Here is a 27,358-nt window from a genome sequence, read left to right on the forward strand (position 1 = left end):
TTTATTTGCAGTATTGGGGGTAGAACCCAGGGGCATTCCACCTCCGAGTGACACCCCAGCCCTATTTTTTATTCTTTATTTTTGAAACAGGGTCTGAGTTGCAAAGGACTTCACTAAGTAGCTGAGGCTGTCCACGAACCCACGATCCTCCTGTCTCGGCCTCCCAAATGGTGGGAATACAAGCGTGCACCACCATGCCCGGCTGTAAAACTAAAATTTAAAATAAGCCCAAAGGTAGAATGCCCCTAAGTACTGAAAAAAAAAAAAAAAAATGAAAAAGAATTCTAATGTTAAAACAACCCATTGTTCCCAATGAGTACTATAAAACTGAACTCATAAAATACACTTATATCACTAATATACACACTTTTGTATATATATTGGAGATGTATACAAAGATTTCAATTGAAAAAAGATCTAAAACTAGAAAGGCTTGACCAAAAACATGTATCCCATCCCAGTGGTGACTGAGATAAATATGAATAGTTATTTAACAAAAGAAAAGGAGAAGGAGAGGAGAGGAAGGAAGTTAGTTGAGGGTATCTACTTTTGATGATTAAGATTTAACTGTAAGAAAAATACTGATAATATGATAACATCTATTATTAGAGATCATAAAGGTACTTAAAATATTCCAATAAAATCAGTTTGGAAGATTTTTATTTTTGGTGGTATTGGGGGTTCCTGGAAACCCTTCTACCTCTGGGCTACACTCCCAGGCCTATTTTTTACTTTTTAATTTGGAAACAGGGTCTCTTAAGCCAGCGTGGCTGGCTTTGAACCTGTGCGATCTTCCTGTCTCCTCCTCCCAAGCACGAGGATTACAAGCTTGCACCACCACGTCTGGCCTGGAAGATTGTTTTAAATTAAGAAAAGGAGACTGGCTTGCTGGCTATGTGAGCAAACAGAATATTTGAAGCATATTATAGGATGGCATGCTTGTTTATATTTTCATATTGTACCATATAAAACACAACAAAGAGATCTCTTTAAATTCTAGTACAAGGCAATCATGATAAGAGGGAGATTTGTGAATCTTAGAAAATATTTTGGTGGCATCAATAAATTAGAAAACAAGACATTTTGCAAGAGCATTTATCATATTTCCTACATACAGTAAGTACTTCATAAGTACTTTACTTATGAGAGGGTAAGAGAAAACAAAGAACAAAAACGAAGAGAAAGAAGGAAAGTTGAGTCCAGCAGGCAGTAATTTTTCGTACTAGTTTTGACACTATTACATATTTAATATTCTCATAAATGTGAACCAAAAATACTGTTATCATTCTATATTAGACATGCCTTCACTTAAAGAATTGTTATTTGGGAGAAATGTTTTAATATCTTTTAATAAGAAGTAAGAAAAAGTGTTTCTTCACACATATTTTTATTAAACAAATGAGACTAGTAGTAGAACTTTTATTATTTAATGCATAAACATATAACTCCCTTTATTAGAGAAATTTTACATATTGGTGAATATGGCCAAGGGTCATATCTATGGGGTTAACGCTTTAAAAATCAGAACCAATAATTAGGATAAATTCAAAACTTTCTTCATTACATTGTGAAGTGTCTTGTGTAGTCATATTCTATTGTTGGAATGACAGCTTGTACAAACTTCAAAAAAATAAGAAGATACCTGAAAATCTTAAGCTAAGGAAAATAAGATCTGTAAATAGTTCTAAGTTCATATTGTAATTAAGCAATTTCTTAGAAAAAAATAACAAGATATTTATCAAGACCATGAAAGAAAATCAAGCAAGATGCTTTCTATAACTTTACGGCTGTTCTAATATTAAAATTTGAAGCTTCTCAAGAGAGTAGAAGTTCATATAGACTCCTCTAACATAAAAACAAGGATTTTAAATAAATATAAAATTTATTCATTTACTTTGCCCCTTTATTCCTTATATTTTGCTAGAACTTATATAAACTTAAAATGAAGCAGAATAAAGAAAAACAATCACAGTAAAAGAGAAGATGAAATGAACATCTTTGACAACAGACTGAATCCTTCCTAACAGACAGAAACATAGGTACCTGCATAAAATCTGCTGGATTAGACTATCTTTAACAACGCCTTGAAATTTTTCTATGGTCTGGCACACCTGGAAACATTATGAGTTTACTTAATTTTTATTGGTGAAACCAATGACTCTTTTGAACTGGAGAGAAGAGTATTCAAAGGTGCTACATAGTTTCCAATGAATGAAAAATTTTGCCTAACAAGATTTCCAAGAATAAATCTAGTTTGAACTGAAAGTTCTTAGTTTGTTTCAATATCAAATAAGCCCAAAGTTTTTCTGAAGGGCATGCTTTATTAATAATGTTTAGGTTATCTGCAGCTATAAGACAATGGTGACCCTCAGTCTACACCTAATATTAAGTGGTATGAAACACAGATTTCAATATCAACCTAGTACAAACTAAGTCAAGCTATCTGGCATCTAAACTATCAATTTTGAATGTTTCTAATAAATACATGCTATGAATATCTGAGATTTGACAATTTACTTGAAGTTACTTGACTTAATTCAACTAAACTAATTTACTACCAGTAATATTAATTACTAACCCACAGTAAAATATAAAAATGTTCCTTATACTAGAGAAAATAAAAATATTATATTTAAAAAATATCTAAACTTTCTGCACCTTACCTTTTAATTAATAATCTATTTGTGTAAAATGAATTATTTGCTTTAGGAAGACCACAGATTGATGCAACCTAACTTTACTTTTACCTGGTGGGAAAAAACAATTTTGGTAATGTATCATGAATTTGAAATATACTTAGGGAAAAGTTTTCATGTTTTCTAAATAGGTTACCTCTGTAACAAGATAGAGCTAACTGATACAGACATATATTCTAATCAACTAAATGTGGTCTGTAATAATATATTAGTACAATTAATTAGTAAATTATAGACTCCCACTAGGACTTACAAACAATGGTTTTGTCAGTAGGATTACTCTAAATTTCCTAAAAATAAACACAAAATCCTAGGAAGCACTTTGTGGCCAATTACATAGATAAGGATACATGTGAACACCAAGCTCTCCTCCTCCTTCTGCAACAGTCTCGATGATTTTCTTCATTACTTCAGCATGCCTAAAAGCAAAAATTAAATCTTCAGTGTGGATCAGTTAGATCAAAGTAAAAAAACATGTTTGTTTGTGAAGAAAACTACCTTACTTTGGTTATTTATTTATTTATTTATTTATTTATTTATTTATTTATTATTTATTTACTTGTGGATCTGGGGATGGAACCCAGGGAAATTCAACATCCGATATACACCCCTTGCCCTATTTTTTATTCTTTTTAATTTGAAACAGAGTCTCACTAAGTTGCGGAAGGCCTCACTACGTAGGTGAGGCAAATTCTGGGATTACAACTGTGTGCCACCATGCCCAGCTTGGTGAATGATTTATTTACTTCTGGTGGTACTGGGGTTCCTGGAAACCCTTCTACCTCCGGGCTACACTTCCAGACCTATTTTATATTACTTGGAAAAAGGGTGTCTTAAGCCAGCAAAGCTGGCTTCAAACCTGCGCGATCCTCCTGTCTCTGCCTCCCAAGCGCGGGGATTACAAGCATGCGCCACCACGCCTGGCTTGGTGAATTATTTTTAACATATAATAGTTATATTTTTTCTTTCTCTCAAGTTAAGACTGTTGAGCCATGCAGAGAGTGTAATGGAGTAATTTCAAAAACTTACATTAGCCACAACAAACACAATGGTATTAGTCACTTTTCTGATAATGAGGGCAAAAAAGGGAGGCAGAAAACTAGACGGGAAAATAATGTCAAAGGATAAATTTGGAACAATGGTTGTCAGCTCTGTGAAATATAAATAAATAAGACCACATAAATAAAAAACTACATGGTAGCTGGACATGGTGGAGCACGCTTGTAATCCCAGTACATGTGAGGCTGACACAGGATGAACAGTGATTCGAGGACAGCTTCAGCTACTACTAGTGAGGCCCTTTGCACTCAGTGAGACTCTCTTTCAAAATAAAGAATAAAAAATGGGGTTGGGGTGTAGCTCGAAGGGAGAATGCCCCTGGGTTCTATCTCCAGTACCACACAAAACAATAAAAATTATATGTAAGCTGGGTGTGGTGGTGCACGTTTATGATCCCCGCGCTTGGGAGGCAGAGACAGGAGGATTGCGCAAGTTCGAAGCCAGCTTTGCTGGCTTAAGACACCCTGTTTCCAAATAAAAAATATAAAAATAGGTCTGGGAGTGTAGCCCGGATATAGAAGGGTTCCAACCCCCAGTACCACCACCACCACCAAAAAAAAAAAAAAAAAAAAAAAAAAGAACTACATGTAAGAATTGGAGATGTCTGTAAGTTTGTGGTTTTAGATGAGATGTCTATAATCTTGTGATTTTGAATGTTTAAATATTTATTTAGCTGAGAGTAAAGCCACAACTGAGTTTCAGAAAAGTGTCCTTTCTGTGCTACATAAAAAAAAAATGGTATAAAGTAACTAAAATATAAACTAAGGAAAAAATTATAAAAAAAGTCTTTCATAAATCCTGGCTTAAATACTGCCACTTTAGCTTTTATAAACATATCCTTCAAGACAGAGGCAGTCACTAGAAGATGAGGATGAATGTATCAACACAATTTGGAGCAGCCTTAATCTGGAAAGGTCTGTATATCCTAAAATTTTATTTTGTAGGTCCTCAGCTTTTTGCTAAATCTGTACCCATTCCTTAATATAATCAACTATTTCATGAAAATGTTCAATAGCAGTTATGTCTTTTCCTTCATGGAGTAAAATTTATACCTCAAAAAGAGACATGCCTTCATTTGATAAGTAATATCCTAAAATATCAAACCCCAAAAGAAACCAATATATTAACTCTCAAAAATAAAAACCTTAAGGTCTCCTGGTGCTTATCCTAGGCTGTGTCCTTACACTGGCTACACGGAAAGAGAAGGCAGAATAAACCTACCTATGTATACCTTAGCCCAAGTCCTATGTATGGTCTGTATTTTGAACACGGAGAATTAGAGGAAAAAGAAAAAAGTAAAACTAATGACTCCTGAATTACTTTTCATAGCAATATTAAAGTGAGTGAATAGTCTTGCTATAAAGTAAAGTTTAGGATTTTAAAGGTTGCAGAAAATGAGAAGATAATACTAAAGGCTTTAAAAATACTTTTACAACTAGAAAAGGAATGAGAAAAATATATTTCGTATCTAGTCAATCAATGGAATATCAGAAATTTCATTATACTGTTGCCAATAGGTTGAGTATATTTCAATGTACTGTCAATGTTACTTGTTAGAAATAATAAATCCAAAGAAATTAATATTTAACTTTTTGTTAAGGAAAATTCTTGATCATGACCTGCATGGGTGAACTGAACACATAGGAGGTGGTGGGAGATGAGGGTGGTTTTCAATGGTCACTGTCTTCTTCACATGATCTTGACTGATATCTTCATACATGTGCTCAACTGTTAAAGGCTGCCGTTGCTAAAAGCATAAAAAAAATACTTTGTAGTTACAACTTAAGAATTTTTGGACTAAACCTCAATGTTTATATTTTTTCTCCCAAATTACATCACTTGTAACTAAGAAACCTAGACTATTTACAAATGTTAAGTTATTTTAGAGAAAGTTTACAATTTATTTAAATAAAGGTGAAAAGGGGAAAGTATTTGCACATATAGGGTATTTTGACACAAATGGCCACCTAATAAAGATTCCACAAAGCTGAGATGGGAGGATCCAGGTTCGCAGACAGCCTTAGAAACTTAGTGAGGTTCTTTGCAACTCATTGAGACCCTGTTTCAAAGTAAAGAATAAAAAATAGGGCTGGAGGTGTAGCTCAATGATAGAATGCCCCTGGGTTCTATCTCCAGTACTGAAAAAAAAAAAAAAAAAAAAAGAGCAAGGTTGTGGCTGTTCAAATATTTGGAAATAGCCAGGTGTGGTGGTGCATGCTTGTAATCCCCATACTTAGGAGGCTGAAACAGGAGGATCGCCCAAGTTCAAAGCCAGCCTCAGCTGGCTTAAGAGACCCTGCTTCCAAATAAAATATAAAATAAGTCTGGAAGTGTAGCCCAGAGGTAAAAAGGCCCCTGGGTTCCATCCTCAGTACCATAAACAAACAAACAAATTGGAAACATTATAGCTTGTCTTTTAGTCCTATTTTCTCACTTCCCATTTAAACTCAAAAGAATAACAGGTTAAACAAGTTGATTTTATTTCAATCATCTTTAATTCAATTAAGTCAATGAGTTAAAAAGTTCTTAAGTGAAAAAATACTCATGCCATGATCAGTTGGTACTTATTTATCTAAAAAACGTAAGCCACCCCAAAATTTAATAAAATCCATTGAGTTCAATTCCCCCCATATTTCCAAGGGTTAAGGTTAGGGGCAAAGGAGTAAATAATAAGAGATCATTTGTGTTAAATTATTAGCATTGGTGTCACGATGAATAATTTATTCAAAATAAGAAAGAAGATGACTTCCAGAAGATGGCTATGGAGAAGCAACACATCTCAGTCCTGCTCACACCTGATCTCTATTACTGTGAAAACACTGTGATGACAAGAGAAAAAAAACCAGCATAAAATTGAACAAAGCAACAAAGATTGAGAGGCACCGGAAACAAAGCTAAAAGGAAGAATAGGAAACAGAAAAGTACCATACCCTCTCCAAAGGCTGTGGCCCTGGGGGTCAAGCCAGTGACATCTTGCCTAATTGCACATGAACTGCTTGCCTCCAGAGACTCCCAGTGAAAAAGCCAACATCCTAAAGAGATATAAGCAGCTGCAGCTCAACAGAATTGTAAGCAGTTGTCTCCTTGTCCCACACTCCACAAAGATCCTACTGTCTGGATGCCAGTTACAACCTGCAGCAGTGCTGGCTGAGTTCACTTGGTCATCCAGAGATCCAGAGTGGCATTCAACAACACTGTAAGTGAACTAGTTGTCCTCGCAAAAGCCTGCAAAGCTTGGCCACAAGCACTCCCGCAGCAAACAATGGACTCAAAGGGTCTGAGACTTTGCAATTTATCCTGCTGAAGGTGGTAGTAGAGTCTGCTGTCCAACACAGCAGAAGCACAGATTAGTAGACAGCCCCCAGGGCCAATCAGGCAAAAAGGCCTAGAGACCCCAAGGTGCAGAGCCCTAGCAGGGCCTCCAGAGATCTCTGCAAACCACCCAATTGTGGTGACCAGGGAGAAGAAGTCAGATCAACCCATTACTATTTGTAGAGAACTTGGCACTCCTACATATTCACTGGATCTGGTCCCAGTGGTACCCACTGCATATACAGGCTCAGGGTTTGTGGAAAGTGTGGAAACCTAAGCTTAACACTAAATCCATCCCAGTGATATCAGCTGCCTGTGAGAATCTCAGAGACTGGCCCTTACTGAGAGCTCAAAGACCCAGGCTTGCAGTAGGAAAATTGCCAAAGGTACTTGGCACCTGCACACAGAAACACACAGTAGGCAAGGGTCCCAATCATTGAAGGAGACCAAAAAGTAGGGCTATAAACATCATTATATAGGTTACAGAGCAAATGAGTGTTTGAAATATTCATGAGAATCTATTATAGAATGTGAACCTTAAGCAGTGGAAAGAATTTAAGCATACCCAGAAAGACTGCAGAGGCCAAGTATTCATATATTTGTAGGGTTCTTTATTTTGTTTTGTCTTTTGATATTTGTGTGTGTGTGTGTGCTTGTTTGTTTACTCTCTTCCCCAACCCTTCTACAAGCTTCTTCTCTCATTCATATCTACTCTCTTCGTTCCCTTTTCTTTTTGACTTGATTTAAATCCACTTCGTATCACTATTAAATACTCTACATTGGTTACTAGAATCCTCCAACATTCATTATCTCTAATCTCTACTATATATTACCTTACTAAACTCAACTCTCATTCTCTTTGATTCTATCTGTTGCTTTACCCTATTCTTGCATTTACTACTTCAGCATCTTCCTCCTCACTCAATCTTCACCAATGACTACAACACAACTTGCCCTTGTATATAGTAGCTGACACCAAGAGAGTGAAACCTATCAAAAGCAAAAAGGATACAAATTTAAGAAACCTGAAATCAAGAGAAAGAGGGATAGCAAGAAAGCAATGAGCTCCAAAAACCCCACAATAACAGAACCTGACAACACAGAATCACAGAGATTGCCAAAAGGACAAATCATAATTTTAATAATAAAAATTATACAGGATTTCCTAAGAGAATTGAGAGTCTAAAATAAACAAATAAACAAAGAATCTGACACCCTGAACAGAAACCATAAAGAAGCTCTGAAGAAAGGGAAGGATACAATCCTTGAAGTGAAGGCATCAAGACAAACTATAAACAAGAGATTAGACATGGCAAATAGAATCTCGATCTTAGAAGATGACCACTGCAAAAATGAACGTATAGTATATAGTTCACAAAAACAATACGAGAGCACGAAACTGGATAGGTCAAATGAGGAATATAATGTAGAAATAATACAGGACTTCTGAAAATAATTTAGAGAGAGTCTGAAAGAAATAAAGGATGCAATAATTGAAGTGAAGGCATCAATTCAAACTATAGACAATTAGACCACATGGAGAATAGAATCTCGCTCCTAGAAGATGATCACTCCAAAAACGAAAACATAGTATGTAACTTAGGAAAAAAAAATTGACAGCATGAATTGAATATTTTAGAAATATGGGCCCATCTTAAAAGAACTAACCTAAGATAATTGGCATAGAGTAGGAAAAAGGAGGTGAAACTAAAGGGATCAACAATCTTTTCAAAAAAGTAATAGAAAATTTCCAAACAGAGTAAGGGGTTGATACACAGGTACAAGAAACTTATAGACCATCCTTTAGACAAGATCAGAGAAAAGGTGCCCCCTCCCCACCACATAATAGTCAAGCTGACCAATGTAGAGGCCAAGGAGAGAATCTTAAAGGCAACAAAAACAAAAGAGTCAGTGACATTCAGAGGCCAACCAATTAGAATCACTCCAGACTTCCCAAACCAAGCCATGAAAGCCAGGAGGACCTGGAGCAACATATTCCAAATATTGAAAGAAAACAACCTGCAGCCAAAAATTACTATCTCTGGAATTAAACTAAATAAAAATCTTCCATGACAAAAAACTGGTGAAAAAATTTGTCTTCGAATCCAGCTCTAGAGAAAATAAACAGATTACAAAGAAATAATAAATGCCAAAACCAGAGAAAAAAAAACTTCCAAACAAAAAACTAAGCAAAGAAGAAACCCTCAAACAGAAGTTAAAACTCAAAATGTTAGGAATTAAAAATCATCTCTTAATAATCACACTGAACATAAGAGGCCTCAACTCCCCAATAAAAAGACACAAGGTGTCAAAAATGGAATAAAAATCAGAATCCATCTATAGCTTCCTGCAAGAAACACACCTTACCAGTAAAGATAGTCACAGACTAAATATGAAAGGCTGGAGCAAGGCAATCCATGCCAATGGAACTTGAAGACAAGCAGGAAAAGCAACTATGATATCAAAGAAGTTAGACATCAAGCCTAACTTATCAGAAAAGACAAAACAAGTGTTTTTACTGGTAAAAGGAAAAATCCAGCAAAAGAAAATGATGATAGTCAACATTTATGCCTCAAACATAGGTGTAGCCATTTTCATAAAACAAACTCTTTGTGACATTTAGTTATACATAGATCCCAATACAATAATACTAGGAAACTTCAACACTTCTCTTACATCACTAGACTGATCTTCTACACAAAAGGTCAGTAAGGATGCCTCAGACCTAAAAAACGCCATAAACCAAATAAACCTATTAGACAAAAACAGACTATTCCACCCAACTACAGCAGAATTCACATTTTTCTCAGCTGTTCATGGAACCTTCTCCAAGAGAGATTACATCCTGGGCCACAAAGTGAGCACTAGCAAATTCAAAAGTTGTATCAAACTCCCCTGCATCTTTATAAATCACAATGGAATGAAACTAGAAATCAACTTTAAGAAGACCCAGAGTAACTACACAAACACGTGGAGACTGAACACCACACTGCTAAATGAAGAATGGGTCAGAGAAGACCCTAGAAGCAAATAAAAATACAGATACAACACATCAAAACCTCTGGGACACCCTGAAGGCAGTATGAAGAGGAAAATTCATAGCACTGAATGCCCACATAAGACCATATAATCACCAAATAAATAACCTAAAAGCATACCTCAAAGCACTTGAAAAACAGGAACAGTGTAATCCCACAGCAAGTAGAAGACGGGAAATTACTAAAATTAGAGCAGAAATTAATAAAATAGAGAATACAGGACATCAACCAAACCAAAAGCTGGTTTCTAAAAATAAAAAAATAAAAAAGATAGATAAACCACTAGCCAACCTAACCAAAAGAAAGGATCAATCCAAATTACTAAGAGAAGAAAAAGGATATTACCACTGACAGCATGAAAGTCCAGAGGATTATCAAAAAATACTTTGAAAAGCTATACTCCAACAAAATAGAAAACTTTTAAAACTGACACTTTTCTATACACATACAATCTTCATAAATTGAACCAAGAATATACAGCAAATTTAAAACCAACCAATAGTGGTGTATTCATTTCGAATAACCCCCCTTATGCCATTTTGGCATGGGGCTGTATTTCTATTTTCTGTATTTCTATCTTTCTAATAAACTTCTTTAAATCGTCAAAAAAAAAAACCAATAGCAATCAAAGAGATTGAGGAAATAACAAAGAGCCTATAATCAAACAAAAGCCCACGATCAAATGGTTTCTTCAAGTAAATTTTATATAACTTTTATATGAGAATTAATCCCAATAATCCTCAATCTAGTTTGGGAAATAGAAAGAAATTAGACTACTAAGTACATTCTACAAAGCCAACATCACATTAAAAGCAAAACCAAATAAAGATGGCTCAAGAAAAGAAAACTATAGGCCTATATGGTTGATGAACTTAGATCTAAAACTACTAAACAACATACTAGCAAAACCCATTGGAAACCGTATAATGAAAATCATACACCTTCATCAATTAGAGTTCATCTCAGGGATTCAAGGCTGGTTCGACATACAAAAAAAAAAAAAAAAAAATCCATGTACTTAATCACATAAATAGAACCAAAGATAAAAATCACATGATCATTTTAATAGACACTGAAAAAGCATTCGACAAAATCCAACAACCATTTATGCTAAAAACACTGCAGAGAATTGAAATAGAAGGAACATACCTCAACATTATAAAGGCAATATATAACAGGCCCACAGCCAAGATATTAGACATGAAGAAACTGCAAGACTTGTCCCTAAAAACAGGAACAAGACAAGGATGACCATCATTACCACTTCTTTTCAATATAGTACTTGACACTCTAGCCAGAGCAATGAGGCCAACAGAAAATACTTCTACTCAGGATATCCCACACACACAAAAAAAGCAAAACTCAAGAATAAGCATAACCAAGGAGGTAAAAGTTCTCTACAAAGAAAATTATTAAACACCGAAAAAAAAAATAAAAAAGACCTTGGTAGATGGAAAGATCTTCCATGTTCATGGATAGGCAGAATAAATATCATCAAAATGGTCATTTTCCCAAAAGTGATATACAGATTCAATGCATTCAATTACTAAGGTCATTCCCTCACAGACAGAAAAAATCATGTCTGTGATTTCATTTCTTTAAATTCACTTGGAACAACAAAAAAGCCAGAATAGCCAAAGCAGTTCTCAGCAACAAGAACCATGTAGAAGGCATCACAATAACTGACTTCATACAGTATTACAAAGCCACAGAAATAAAAAGATTGGTATTAGCATAAAAACAGATACATAGACTAATAAAACAGAAGACTCAGAAACAAATCCACATACTTACAGCCAATTGGGTTTTGATGATGATGCCAAAAACATACACTGGATAAAAAAACAGCCTTTTTAACAAATGGTGTTAGTAAAACTGTTTAACCATATGCAGAAAAATGGAAGTAAACCCTTACTTTCTCACCCTGCACAAGAGATAATTCAAGATGGACCAACAACTTGGCAATCAGACAAGAAAAATTGCAGTTCTCTTAAAAAGGCATAGGTCCAATACTTCAACACACAGGCACAGGTAAAAACGTCCCTACAAGACCCCAAGGGCAAAAGAAATTAAAATGAGGATCAATATGCAATATGTGGGATTGCATTACACTAAAGAGTTTCTGTACAGCAAAGGAAACTATTCAAGAACCTCAACAAAGACCCACCATAATGAAAAAAAATTTTTGCCAATTATTCCTCTGACAGAGGACTAATATCTAGAATACACAGAGAATTCAAGAAACTCAACACTAAGAGAATAAATAACCCAATCAAAAAATGGGAAAGTGAACTAAATAGACACTTCACAAAAGAAATGTGAATGGTCAATAAATGTATGGAAAAATGTTCAATATCATTGGCAATCAGAGATGCAAATCAAAACTACCCTGAGATTTCACTTAACTCCAACTAAAATGGCAATCACTGAAAACACAAAAAATAATGCTGGTGAAGATGTGGAGATTGGGAACTCTAATACATTATTTGTGGCATTGCAAATTAGTGCATCCATTTCGGAAAACAGTATGGAGGATTCTCAGAAGAATGGGAATGAACCTACCATATGATCCAGCAATACCACTTCTGGGTATCTACCCAAAAACATAGAAACCAAACTACCAAACTAATGCATGCGTATCTATGTTCACAGACGCACAATTCACAAGTGCCAAACTACAGAACCAGCCAAGATGTCAATCAACAGATGCATGAATGGACTACAAAACTATGGGATATGTACACAATGAAATTTTACTCAGCCATAAAGAAAAACAAAACTATGTCATTTGGAGGGAAATGGATGGAACTGGAGAACATTATGCTAAGTGAGAATAATCAGTCACAAAGGGTAAAAAAATCAGATGTTCTCCCTAGCAGGAGCTAGGAAAATAGTCACATAGGAGGAACTCTAGACAAGAAAAACCACAGATGAACAAATAAGGCAATTTAATTGAAGGGTATGAGAGGAAGGGAAGAGGGACATTCCAAACATTTACAAACATATCAAATTTAATCGCTAAGCCGAACATAATAAAAAGGGGGTGGAGGAAATTGGGGTAGAAACTGGGTATGGGCTAATTGAGTGATGTGTGCATGTATGCCTCTACCATCTTGTACCCATTAAGGTGTATGACTACAATGCACCAGTAAAAAAAAGTACTTCAATATTAATCATAAAATTATAAAGCAAACAGTTTATACAGACCTATAGACATAAGTAATTAAATTCAACAATTTAAAACATTTTTATAGACATGTATGCCTTTTTTATCTTTACCTCATCATAGCCAAACAACCATAGTCGTGGTGTCTGGTAATATTTATCGTAAGTGATGTACAGGTCGTATGTTCTGGTTTGCAAAATAGCATCTTCACCTCCAGCATCAGTTTTAGTTTTACAAGCTTCTACTATTTTCCTTGTGTCTAGGGTAGCCTAGCACAAAATGAAGAAAAATTTACAGCCATTTAAATCAGTATATATGTGACAATCTAGAAAAATCCATTATTCCTATTCTGTATTTTTTCTTAATCATAAATGAACTTACAATTCAAGGCTAAAATCTTATATGCTATAACCAATGTAAGCAAATATTTAAAAATTTCTTTGAAAGATCAATGTCATTGTTAAGAATACAAATCCTCAAATTCATTCATTAAAGATTAACTTTAACAATTCAATTTACAAACCTCATCTGTTTCCAATAATCCACTTTCTTCGTATTCTGTTATAAAAAGAATAAAATATTAATAAAGTTAAAAGTAATTACCTAAATGAAATTACATATTATTTCAAGGTATCACTCAAAATTTGGGTTTATTTGTTTTTAACTATGGATGCTAAACAGACATGAATGAGTGAATTCTGTACTTCCAAAGCAACAGATACCTTATATGACTAATGCCCAAAGAAAGCATGTTTTAACGCTTGGTGTATTAGAAATATCAATTGGCATAATACTATACAGTCTCTGGTGATTCCATAATATACAAAGGCTATTTGTGTACAGTAGTTTCCCACTAATCTGAAGGTAATATATTTCGAGGCCTTCAGTGGATACCCCTAACTCCACAGATATTCCTGACTCTAAACTTTAATGCCCGAGTACTTAGGAGGCTGAGATGGGAGGATCACAGGTTTACAACCAGCCTCAGCTACTTTGTGAGATCCTATTTCAAAATAAAAAATAAAAAAATAGGGCTGGGGATATAGCTGGGAGATAGAATGAGCCTGGGTTCAATCCCCAGTACCACAAACAAAACCCCCCCAAAATTTTAATGTCTTTCCCAACTTATCTAAGCATTTATTACATATATGGCCTTGACTTTTGCAGTGTGAAGTACATCAGCAAAACTAGCAGAAACTTTTTTCTTCTTCACAATTTCAGAGATAAAGAAACATTGTAGGTCTTAGCAATTTCAGTTAAAGAATTTTTTTTCTTAGCCAACTTTCACTTTTTCATATAGTTTCCCTGTATGACATACCTGAATTGCCAGCATCACTACTTTAAGTGTTTGGGGACCACTAGTAACTAAAATAAGGGTTACTTGAACATAAGCACTGTGATATCGTGACATTTATCTAAACTCAGATGTCACTAAATGACTAAGGGGAAGGTAGCATACACAGCATAGATACACTGGACAAATCGATGACTTATGTCATGGATGCAACAGAGAAGAACAGCATGAGATTTCATTACATTGCTCAGAATGGCAAATAGTTTAATAAAAACTTAGGACTTTCCTAACTTCTGGAACTTTCCATTATTTTCAGATTGCAGTTGACCATGGGTAACTGAACCACAATAAGCAAAATCACAGATAGAGACTACTGTAACTGCATAAAATGTGTTCACTAAAGTTTATCAGTGATTTCCACTTTGCTGCATCTAGTGGTAAATTCCCAGTTTTCATTTTAGTTGACATCCCAGAATATTGGGCATGATTTATTGCCTCCTTGAAACTCTTTCCTTGGCTACTAAAATATTATATATTCTTGGTTTTCTTCACAGCTCACTGGCTGATCCTTCATTATCTCCTGGGCTGTATCATTTCCTTTATCTCTTATTAAAAATAAGTTGTTTTTTGTTTTTTTAAATAAAGGTCCTGCAGTAACTAAGGGCTCAATTCTTAAACTTTGTCTCTTCTTACCCATACTTATTCAAGTAATTAATTAATCAGTCTCAATGGCTTTAAATACTGGTGAATCACAAATTTATCTCTACAGATATGGATATCTGTTTATTTTGACTGTTCTAGATGACTAATGGGCACTGCAAACATCAATGTCTAAAACAGAGCTTCTCACTACCTTTATGTCAATCACTCTTAACCTCCCATATCCCCACACACATCTCGAGTTAATGGACATTTTTCCAGACAGGTTAAAAACTCTGGAGTCACACTTATCTGCCTTTTATATCCCATGGCAATCTGACAGCAAACTCCTTTGTTTCTATCATTAAATAATCTACAGAATTCTACTGTTTAACACTGCTACCAGTAATCTGACCCTACACTAAGCCACTTTATAAAATATCCTCCTAAATGTTGTTTCTTTCCTTCCTTCAATCTGTTTTAAACACTGCATTTGCAGTCACAGTGATTCTGCTAAAATATTAAGTCATATTACTGCTCTATTAGAAAAACTTGCCATGGCTTCTTGTCTTACTCGAAGGTAAGACCATACAAAATCTGGTCCTTGGTGACCTCCCTTACTCTACTCTTTACTACTTTTTCTCTGGACAGACCCTCCTTGCAATATTTTATATAAGACACATGTTTCCAATTACACTCTTTCCTAGATAACCAAAAATTGCCTGTTTACTCATTCCCTTCCAGGCTTCACTCAAACAGCATGCTCTCAATAGGATTTTTCTTGGTCAACATATCATGAATTTCTAAAACACTGCCAACCTAAGATATCCTATCCCTCCTTTTTCTCCCCAGCACTGATAAACATCTAACACATTATATATTTTACTTATCTCTTCTTTGTCTCCCCTAATTATAATGTATGTTCCAAGAAATCATGTCCTCTTCTTTATCTTAAGTACCAAGAATAGTCCCTGATACACAGATGCCATATTACTTAATAAATAGGTGTTGAATAAATGGATAAAAATTGTCTTTTATATTAAACACCATTAATAATGCTTATGAGCAAATTTTCACATACTACATTTCTTTAACTTCATCTAAGAGAAATTTAACAAACATACTAAAGAGATGTTAGATAGCTAAGGCAGTCTCACAGCTTGTACTTTAAGAACAATGTAATATTCATAAGGTTCTCTGTACCACCAACTCCCAAACCAGACTGGACAGAAATAGAAAAATTCAGAAAGTGCATTTGTGGAAGAAGAGGGTTAAGTTTAGTTTCACCAACTGTGAGCCATTCAGTTGGAAATAAAATTGATGAAGTAGATAAGAAGTTGAAGAGACCTGAGATAGAAGTTTAGATATAGAAGTCCTGAGCATAGGAATGGCAATAGAATTGCTATGAGCAACTACCTGATTACAAATAACTCATTCAGATTTCCTCAACAATGGATTACCATGAAAATAAGGAAAAGAAATCCACTAAAATCTAGGAACAGATATACAGCTAGATTTCATGAAGACTTGAACGTAATTTATAGAAAACAAACTGAAAGGCACTTACTATTCAGCAAACATCACTTACCCTTTTGGGTAACTAACTATGCTTGGCACCATCTTCTACTACTTTTGTATGCTACAAAAACTAACTATATCAACCTAAATTCTACGTATTTGTGGGATTTGACTGCCTCATAGCTTCCAATGCCTGCCTTCTGTCTTTCTTCACATACTTTTCCTTTTTCCAACTTCTAACATACAACTCCTGTTAATAATAATTTACTAATGCAATGAACCTCATTTCAGAATCTTACAGAACTGTGAGGTGATCCTGTGTGGTTAAAACGGTCCCATTAAAAATGGCAAGGGGCTGGGCATGGTGGTACATGCCTATAATCCCAATACTTTAGAGGCTGATACAGGAGGATTACAGGTTTAAGATCAGCCTCAGCAACTTAGCAAGACTCTCAGTTAACCTAGTGAGATCCTGTTCCAAACTAAAAATAAGAAGGGCTGAGGGTGTAGTTTGGGGGTAGAATGGTACTGAGTTCATTTCCTAGTCACAAACACACAAAATAAAAAATGTAAAAATAAAAAAAATAGGTAGGGTGACACACACCATTAGTTTCAGCACTTAGAAGTCTGAGGAACTAAGATCTTGACCCCAAGAGTTGAAAACCAGCCTAGGCAACATAGCAAGACCCCAACTTACAGTTAGGGCAACATAGCAAGACTCCAACTTAAAACTATCTTACAGTTTTAATAGGAAGATATCATCAAAGAGGAGAAAGAAAAACAAGATATATAAGCAAACTCTATTCTGCTCTGAACTAAAGAATTAGTGTATCCTGCAGCTGTATCCAATGTTAAAGATTTATGACTAATATTTACTCTCATAGAAATAATGCCATAATGCTGTCAAGATGTTCTAAATAAAAGAGTTCATGATCAAAGTAATTTTTGCACTGAGGAAACTTAAATAAACAAAATATTCTCTATGCTGCTAAACACTAAAATTCCTCAACAGAGTAGAATTCTTAATCTATATGAATTACAAATATTCTAGAATCATTATTTTGGTGGGATTAAAGCAAATCTGGAACAGAAATACCTTCCATGTCTGCAGCTTCTCCTTCATCTTCTTCTTCTTCCTCTTCACATACTACTGAGCAATCTTGGAGTTTTATACTGTCCTTTGAAATTAATTATATTCATTTATTTATCTAATTACTTATTTTGCAGTGCTAAGGATCAAACTCAGACCTCATGCATGCTATGCAAGCACTCTACAGTGAGACAGATTCCCAGCCAAACTTGTACTTAAAGTCACCTAAATATGTTCATTCGTTCAAACACTGAAGACTCACAGCTAGCACAGTGTTAACTAACCACTGTGAAAATAGGAGCGACTGCAGTTTTTATCAAGACAGTCAAGCACCTGTGGTGAGGATGGCATACCCCTAAGTCATTAGAAGTAATAATGTTAAGTGCTGTGACTAAAAAATGGTATTATGATAGTACCAAGAGTTATCTAAGATAACCATTTAAAAACAGTTGCCCACTGAACTCCCAATAAAACATAATAATTAGCACACCAGTTCACTGGCATTAGAAAATTGGTTCCAAGTTTCACTAACTTGTATCTGTATAAAGTATGCATATATATATATATATATATACACACACACATATATATATATCTCAAAATATATTTATGAACTGAAATAAATTATAAGTCAAATACTACTATATTCTAATTTAATATCCTAGCTTAATTAATCAAGTTATCAGACTGTATAGTTATTATAACATAGATTCCCATTCAGTTTCTTAACCATTTTATGTCTACTAACAAAGAATGCTAATTAATGCCAGGTCTAACATAATTATCATTTTCAAAATACAAGCATTCTGAAAATATAAAATTGGTACAGTTAAGTGAATATTATGAACATCTAGTTTCATTTACCACTAGAAACTTGACACTGCAAAAGTAAAACAAAGATAATTACTCACTGCTTGAGTAATTATTAAATGAGCTAATATATAACAAACTAATCTTTAGGAGAAATTTTAATCATCTGATAATATTCATAGTTGATACAGTAGAACAGAGTAGAAATCAACAATGAAGATTAATACTTAGAGGCTGGTGATATAGAGGAAGAGTATGAGCTTAGCATGTGTGAGGCCCTAAATTCAATTCCCAGCACCAAAAAAACAAAACACATTAATACTTGACTCTACATGGCAAGTTTTCTAAGGACTTATAATACACACACACACACACACACACACACACACACACACATAGCATATATAGTGCTAAATATATACTATACAGCATTAAATAAGAAATGACAGGAAATATATATTCTAGTTGTAAATTATTTTAAGTATTCATCCTTTAGGACATAAAGGATGTTAAGTGGGATAGTAAGCATCATAACATTACTCTATAAAATCTTGAAAGGAATACCAGTAACCTATCCAAAAAAAGTCATCTACATTACTATATCAAGTATCATTCTGAATTTGAAATATATAAACTTAGCCAGAGTAAGATAGTCTAAAGCAGTAAAACCATTTCTGTGATTTCCCCATAGGCATTCAAACTCTCCAAGATACAGAAATTCAAAATAATGAATTCTTTCATTTTGTGTGTTTGGTACTGGGGGTGAAACCCTGGGGCTTTTCTACTTCTGGGCTATACTCCCAGACCTGTTTTATATTTTAATTGGAAACAGGGTCTCATTATGTTGCTGGGGGCCTCACTAAGTAGCTCTGACTGGCTTTAAACATGTGTGATCCTCCTGTCTCAGCCTCCCAAACGCTGGGATTACAAGTATGCACCACCACGCCTGGCAAAAATAATGAATTCTTAGGCCAATAAACTGAATTTTAATTCCAAGTGTGATAACACTGAAAAATAAAACTTTTTACTTTAAGCTTCGATTACAAATCCCCAAAGTAGTAGCTGTTATCAGAAATGTTTAAAATAAGGATGTAGCTATTCTGTCCAAATATTTTATTCCTTTAAGAGTCTTTAAGATTAAAAAGAAAATTTAAGAAAATATAAGAATAAAGGCATTTGGTATAATTTTCCTATCACTTCAAATAACTATAAAATATGAAAACTACTGTAATCATTCTCTCCAAGAAATGGAAAAACTAATATGTACAACCTAAATTACATAAAAAACAGAAAAATTCTACCCAGTTATATACTTTACCCTCCCCTCAAACTAAATTATATAATGAAACTTAACTAATTTAGTTCCAGTCATTCAAAGTACCATGATTTTGGAAAATGTGAAGCTAAAGTATACATTTAAAATTTCAAAAACTAAACCAAAAAAATCCTTCACATTACCAGTAATTTATAAATATACAGAGAATTAAATTGCTTATAGTATTTTAACTACAAAATCTAAGTGTTAATATACCATTAACATCTACCAGTAAGCATGTAGAAAACTCTTCCCAAATACTCCATGTACACACATCTACTATCAAATACACTTAAAGCAAAACCCATCTCTTTTAAACTAGTCTAGACGTCTTCCCAATCAGTGAAAACTAGTTTATACTAGTCACAATCTTAAAAATGTTTTTCTCTCTTTTTTGCAATACTAGGGATCAAATCCCAGGCCTGGCTCATGAGTGGCAAGCATTATACCACAGAACTTACCCCACAGCCCAAAAAGGTTTTTTAAAGCATATTATAAAACTAAAAAAAAAAAAATAAGGGAAGAATTAGTGTTTTAGTATGTTAATGTAGAAAATCAAAAGGAAAAAAGACAGATGTAATTTGTTTATTATTCATTTGTAGTACTGGGGATTGACTGTAGGGTCATTCTACCTGAGCTACACCCCCACTCCTATTTTATCTTGAAACAGGGTCTCTTTAAGTTGCAGAGGGCCTCACTAGGCCCTCTGATCTCGAACCTGTGATTCTCCTATCTCAGCCTCCCAAAAACTGAAATTACAAGTGTGTGCCACCATGCCCAGCCTGATGGCTAGCATTTTAATGAGTCTGGTCAGAAATTATGTGTCTGGATAAGAAAGATATGCATGACCTTAAAATATACATATATGCAAATAACTAGGTCAATAACTTTAGAAATAGTAATTAAGCCGTACCTTGCTTTCCAGTGTAATTTCCTTAACTGTTTCAGTTATTCCTGAGATACCTACATAAAATTCAGCCAAAAAAATTGAAATTATGCCATTAAACATCCTATTTACTTGAATAAAACAATATAAAAACACTTAAAAGTACTAATTTAATATCTACACCATGAATTATCTCCATTCTTTATTCTTCTCTTTCTTTGTTTCAATCTCTATCATGATATATTCTAAGAAAACAGATTAAAAGATTACAGGACTCATTTTCATTTATTTAAATCTGTATCAAAATTTTCTCAGCTAGGTATCAGTTATACTAATATGCTATTTGCTTCAGAAATCTAGGACATCCAAAGGTAGCATAATACCATGTTACAGTCATATGGTGTTTAATGTTTAAACATGACTTCTCAAAAATGTTAATAACATGAAGAAACAAAGTCACTACAGAGGTTAAAATGATCCATTGACGTGTCATATTCAGCTCTGAAGAAGCTGGGATTAAAATCCATAGCAACTGAATTTTGGCTCAATGATTCTCCAATGTACCTTACAACCTACCTGTCTCAATCAAAGTATGTAGGTGGCAGTAGTGCTAGTAAATTAGATAACATTTCTAATTAAAAAAACTATCAGTGTTCTCAATCAGACTACTTTCACTAAGACAATAGCAAAAGTTATTATGGGAGGGAAAAGCCCCTATATACAAAATATATTTATCTCCTAATATGCCAAGCATATTTTGTTCATCTTCTAAAAATTTGATATATCTGTTCAACGTGTTTAAACCAAACAATGAATAAATAGTTCACTTCCACAAATGGGAGATGTCACAATCCACAAGTTCAGTGTAAAGCTTTCACTTGATAGTAATTTCTAAAATTCCTATAGTAATTTTCAAAGAAAAAGTGTCAATAATTTTAATGAGGGTAATACACTCAAGTAGTATAATGGCTAACTTTATGTCCACTTGGCTACATTGTGGTATCCAGATGATTGTTCAAATATAAGTCTAGATGTCTCTGTGAAAAGATTTTTTTTTCAATATGACAAATATTTAAATCAGTACTGAATAAAGCAGATTATCTTCCAAAATGTAGGTGGATCTCATCCAATCAGGTATAGGATTTTAGAGAAAAAAACTGAGGGCTTCCAGACTGACTGTCTTAGTGCTCAAGCTGCAACAGAACCCTTCACTTTGTCTCTAGCATACCAGAGTGCCCTGGAAAATTCAGTTGCCAATGTACATAATCATGTGAGCTAATCTCTTTAAATAAATTTACCTAAATTTATACATGTATAAACATCCCGTTGGCTTTATCTCTCTTGAAAACTGTAACTAATACAAGAGAAGATAAAGGAAGGGGGTGGGGAGAAGAAAAGAAAAAAGGTAAAGGGGAAGAGGGATGGAGGAAGGGAAAAACAAATCAATCTAGTAAAAGAAGAGATGAAGGGGAACTTGAGCTGAATAAAGTGACTGGCCTTGTACATATAATCTAAAGCTAAAATTCTAAAAGTATCTCATATAAGCATTAGTTAGAATTTACATTAAATGAATTGAAATATAATACTATGTTATTTTCCATATGTAAAAATGTTACCTGTCCTCTATCACTAAGGTGAACTTTTTGTCAAATGTCAATAGGTTTTTGTCAAGCCTATCATACTAACACCTACTAATCTCCATAATAAATGACCTTGTGATTATGCTCCTGGAGTCTGTGGTAGTGATTGTGAAATAGAACACAACAAACAATAGAATTAATTAACTTTGACATCAGAAACAGTGCTATGACAAATTGTTCTAATAAAGCAATTAGGCAATTGACCACCAATGTGCTGCCTATGTCTTCAGGCCATGAAAAAAATTAAGAGCAGTTGAAAGATTCTGGAAGGACCAGGAATAAAATAAATCTACCAGCATTGATCAGTGGGAGAAAATAGGATAATTTTTAAAATTATTTTAAGAAGCTACTGATCTGTTATTTCCTCTAGGCTTTGATATAACACTTAACTCATTCAGAAGCACACAAACTGAAACTAAAAGTCAAAGAGCTCAAGTCCTAAATCTATGACTGTATGTCTATAAAGAAACATGGCAATGTTTTTTTCTTATAGTAGAGGAGAAACTGACCTAAGGAGGTACTGCTATATGTACAGATTACTAAGACCTCCATCTACTGCAGGAGTCTCAATTAAGAGCAATAATTTTGGCCAGACATGGTGGTGCACCCTTGTAACCCCAGCATTAGGGAGGCAGAGACTGGAGGATGGCGGTTCGCGGATGGCCTCAGATACTTAGCGAGTCCCTTTGTAACTCAGTGAGACTGTTTCAAAAATAAAGACTAACAAATAAGGTTGGGGGTGTAGCTCAGAGATACGATGCCCCTGAATTCCATTCCTGGTACCCCCCCAAAAAAAAGAACATCAATTTTGCCCAATATGTGGCAATGGAATTTTTGGTTGCTATAACCAGAAGGATGCTATGGGAATTTAGTAGAGGCCAGAAATATTATCAAACATTCTACAATGCACAGGAAATGCTACAATAAAGAACTACCCAGCTCCCAATGTTAAGTGTATCAACAGTGTTAAGGTTGAAAAACCCTACTGTTTTACTACTGCTGAATATAAACCTACTTGTCTCTAGAACTCAGAGTAAAAATTTGTTTTTAGATCAAATATTTACTTAAGACATGTTTTCTTCATTAAAACGAAAGTAATAAGCAATAATTAGTAATGTGGGTTTAAATAGCTGAGTAAATACAAGGGCAAAACAGCTTTACAAGTTGGAATAATAAACTAAATTCAGAGTTTCAAGTAGCATGCAAACACACATTTATGAATTCCTTAAATTCAATGTGTTGAACAAATATTTACTGAAATCTGTCAGACACAAGACAGATATGGAGGATTCAACCCAGATTCTCTACTTTCATGGAGCTTAAAATACTTTAGATTTCTTCTAATGGTCATTCAACAAGTAATTATTAACTACTTCTAGATACCAATTACCTGGAAAAAATATGAATACAGTATAGTTCTTGTCAGGGAGGTGCTCATGATACAGCAAGCAATGACATGTAAAGAAGAGGTCTAAGGCAAAGTTGCATGTATTAGGGTATTTTATTAGTTAAACTTTTCCTCTATTTAGAACAGTAAAAATAGGCCTATTTTCATATTGCAACTGATACATAAAGTACTACAGAAATCTGTTATATGCCAAGAACTGTGTTTTATTTTTTCTTTGTTTCTTTTTCCCAATTTATCTTATTCCTTTCAGGTAAAAGTCTACTGGGACAAAACTATGTTCTACTTATCTTTGTTTCTTTTTTCTTAAGGCTATTGCAAAAGATTTTGAAAGAATTTAAAACAATTTAAATATATGTCTTTTAATCTCTTACCTGTGTTGTGATATGTATCTACCCATCCCCCATCACCATCATCTTCTTCAATGATAGCTTCCAATTCATCTGAATATTCCATTTGCTTGCACCTTTTGTAGCATGGAACTATAGAAGAATGTCAAATTCAGTTAACAGTATATAATCTACTAACCACAAATTCATTAAGAAAAACAAAAACCTTATTCTACAAAATACATTTATACTACCAAATACTCAATGAATATATTTCCCTTCTGTGTGTGTGGAGGGGCAGGATTAAACTGTGGCATTCTACCTCAAAGCTACACCCCCAGCCCTATTTTATTTTATTTTATTTGGAAATAAAGTCTTGCTAAGTTTCTAACAGCCTAAGTTGCTGAGGCTGGGTTTGAACCGATGATCCTCCTGTCTCAGTCTCCCAAGTATTCGGATTACAGATGTATGTATATTTCACTTCTAATTAAAGTGATTAAGTTACATTCAGTCATAGAACACAATTATTTGATCATATTAATCTTTCCCTAATTACATTGTCAAAAAACAATTGGAAAAGTTATAATTTGTATTAAATATTAGAAAGGTAGAGTGTCCTATGTATTCCTTTACAATGGTGGTCTGTGAAGAACAGCAGGCTAAAGCCATATGACACTGTTCAATTTCAGGTTAACAAACAATAATTACTTTATAATAATGGCTTTCTTCTCAAAATTATGAAACTACCACCTATCATACTCAGAGTTGACCTTGGGTTAGCTAAAGTAGTTGTCATTATGAATTTCATAATTCACATTTAAATTCCAATCATTCTAATGGATAAAATAACTTAAAATTCACCAAGCTGCTTAATTTTAACAATGGTGCCAAATTTTCCCACACCAAGTAAATTCAGCAACTAAAAGGCAAAAACATGATATATGGTTAACAAATTACTGTTAATTTCCTGTTTTCAATTTTTTTCTAAAAACAAATATACTGCAAAAAAATCTTTGAATTTAAAAACTTTTTTTGCCGGGAGTGGTGGCGCACGCTTGTAATCCCCGCGCCTGGGAGGCGGAGACAGGAGGATTGCGCCGGTTCGAAGCCAGCCGCGCTGGCTTACGAGACCCTGATTCAAAATATAAAGAAAAAATAGGTCTGGGAGTGTAGCCCCGAGGTAGATGGGCTTCCAGGAACCCCAGTACCACCAAAAACAAAACAAAAACTTTTTTTTATGTTTTGTTTTCCCTTTTTCGTTATGGGGTTTAAAAAAAAAAACCCAGAAATCATTATATTGTTATGTGATTTTTTTTAAATTATCACACCCTTTGAAACTGTTTGCTTTAAAACTTTATTTTTTTTACCTGTAGGCAATCTTTCAATGGCACAATGAATAATAAAATCATCAATTTTCAGCTTTCAGTGTCAATTTCACTGGTTATAAAAAATATACATCTAAAGATTAAAATCAAATAGCTGCCAAGATTATAATTTTGAAGCCAACTTAAAAAGAACCTAATTAGAAGAAATTTAACTTTCTTTAGGGTCCTCTCCTTCCACATTTTGGGCAACTAGATTTTTTTTTGGTAAAAATGGCTGGGCGTGGTAGTGCACACTTGTAATCCCTGTGCTTGGGAGGCTGAGACAGGAGGATAGCGCAGGTTTGAAGCCAGCTTCAGCTGGCTTAAGAGACCCTGTTTCCAAATAAAAAATATAAAAATAGGTCTGGGAGTGTAGCCCAGAGGTAGAAGGCCCCTGGGTTCCATTCACAGTACCACAAAAAAAAAAAAAAAAAAAAAAAGAGAAACAATCCCAGTATTTGGCCGGGCATGGTGGCGCATGCTTGTAATCACCGTGCTTGGGAGGCGGAGACAGGAGGATCGCGCAGGTTCGAAGCCAGCCGCGCTGCCTTAAGAGACCCTGTTTCAAAAAAAAAAAAAAAAAAAAAAAATCCCAGTATTTGGTAGGCTGAAAAAGGAGGCTCGCAAATTTGCAGCCAGCCTTAGTTAAGTGTGGCTCTCTACAACTTAGCAAAACCATTTAGAAATAAAATAGGGCTGGAGGTATAGGTGAGAGGTAGAATGCCCTGGATATAATCCCTGGTAAAACACACACACACACACACACACACACACACACACACACACACACACACACACACATCCCAAATAAAAACACTAAGGAAAACTCAAAGCTTTATGATATGTCCAAATTTCTGTCTAAGAATCGTTTTAAGAATAAATCAGGAATAGTATAAAATGTTTTTAATATAACTGTGTAAAATTTACTAACATAATTCTTACCATTTTTAGTTACCAAAAACTGTTTGGCTGTTGGAAGGTATGCCTTCACTTTCAATTCTTCCCCTGTAGCCCTTTAAAACCAAGATACAAAATATGTATTTTAAAGTCAAATATAGAACAGAATATATCACACATAAATCTCAAAACTATAGAATCTACTACACTACTAAGAAATTATTTGGAGTTTGGCTGGGAAAAGATATCCTTAAGTGATATATGTCAGGGCATAAAAAAGCCTAAGAGAAATATAAGTGAAATACACTAATAGATGCGGACAGATTAAAAAAAATTTGGATTAAATATTAGACAAAAATGGTCAAGAAAATAGAACTATTAAGAAGCCATTATGTTTGCCTCTAAATAAACAAATGCTACACTCAAGTGAGCTTTGGACAAGATTATATATATTATATTTGGACAGTGTATAATTTCCCAGATTTTTAATCCTAAAGCATTATTCATCTTGAATTTAAGAAAAGGAATGGAAGAAAAGTGGGAGGCATGGAGGGAGGGGAAAGGCTGTGTGTAGTTACATAACAAAGTAGGTGGTTGGCAAGATTCTAACCACTATATTAAAATTAGAACTAAGACACAAAAGATGCTTTGAATCCTAAGATGATAATATTGAGAAGAATGCTTCAAAAGAAAACAAAATAACCTACTTTAATTGGATGCTAATTATGTACAGGACATTGAACTCTAGCATATGGCTTTATCAATTACCATAATTATGAGGTAGGTAACACTAATATTCCATCCTATACACAAATAAAATAAAGCTCAAAGGGGTCAGGTAAACTCTGGTCACAAAACTAAACGTTTCGAGGAGCCAGAATCCAGCCAAGGGATGCCAGA

At 34.3% G+C, this 27,358-nt stretch overlaps 1 protein-coding gene across 1 annotated transcript in view; it reads right to left on the bottom strand.

The window, feature by feature from the left end:
* Positions 1-1,560: 1,560 nt before the first annotated feature.
* ATG3 (autophagy related 3) overlaps positions 1,561-27,358 on the bottom strand; it is a gene marked incomplete at both ends in the record, with an annotated part of 35,404 nt that continues 9,606 nt past the window's right edge. The window contains 9 exons of the mRNA XM_080695721.1: positions 1,561-1,642; positions 3,047-3,115; positions 5,375-5,502; positions 13,385-13,540; positions 13,795-13,829; positions 17,819-17,900; positions 20,851-20,900; positions 24,243-24,350; positions 26,504-26,574. Coding sequence (XP_080551847.1) covers positions 1,561-1,642; positions 3,047-3,115; positions 5,375-5,502; positions 13,385-13,540; positions 13,795-13,829; positions 17,819-17,900; positions 20,851-20,900; positions 24,243-24,350; positions 26,504-26,574 — 781 coding nt within the window. The remainder of the gene's footprint in view (positions 1,643-3,046; positions 3,116-5,374; positions 5,503-13,384; positions 13,541-13,794; positions 13,830-17,818; positions 17,901-20,850; positions 20,901-24,242; positions 24,351-26,503; positions 26,575-27,358) is intronic.

This window comes from Muscardinus avellanarius (assembly GCF_963383645.1).
Source record: "Muscardinus avellanarius genome assembly, chromosome: 5".
Classification (NCBI taxonomy): domain Eukaryota; kingdom Metazoa; phylum Chordata; class Mammalia; order Rodentia; family Gliridae; genus Muscardinus; species Muscardinus avellanarius.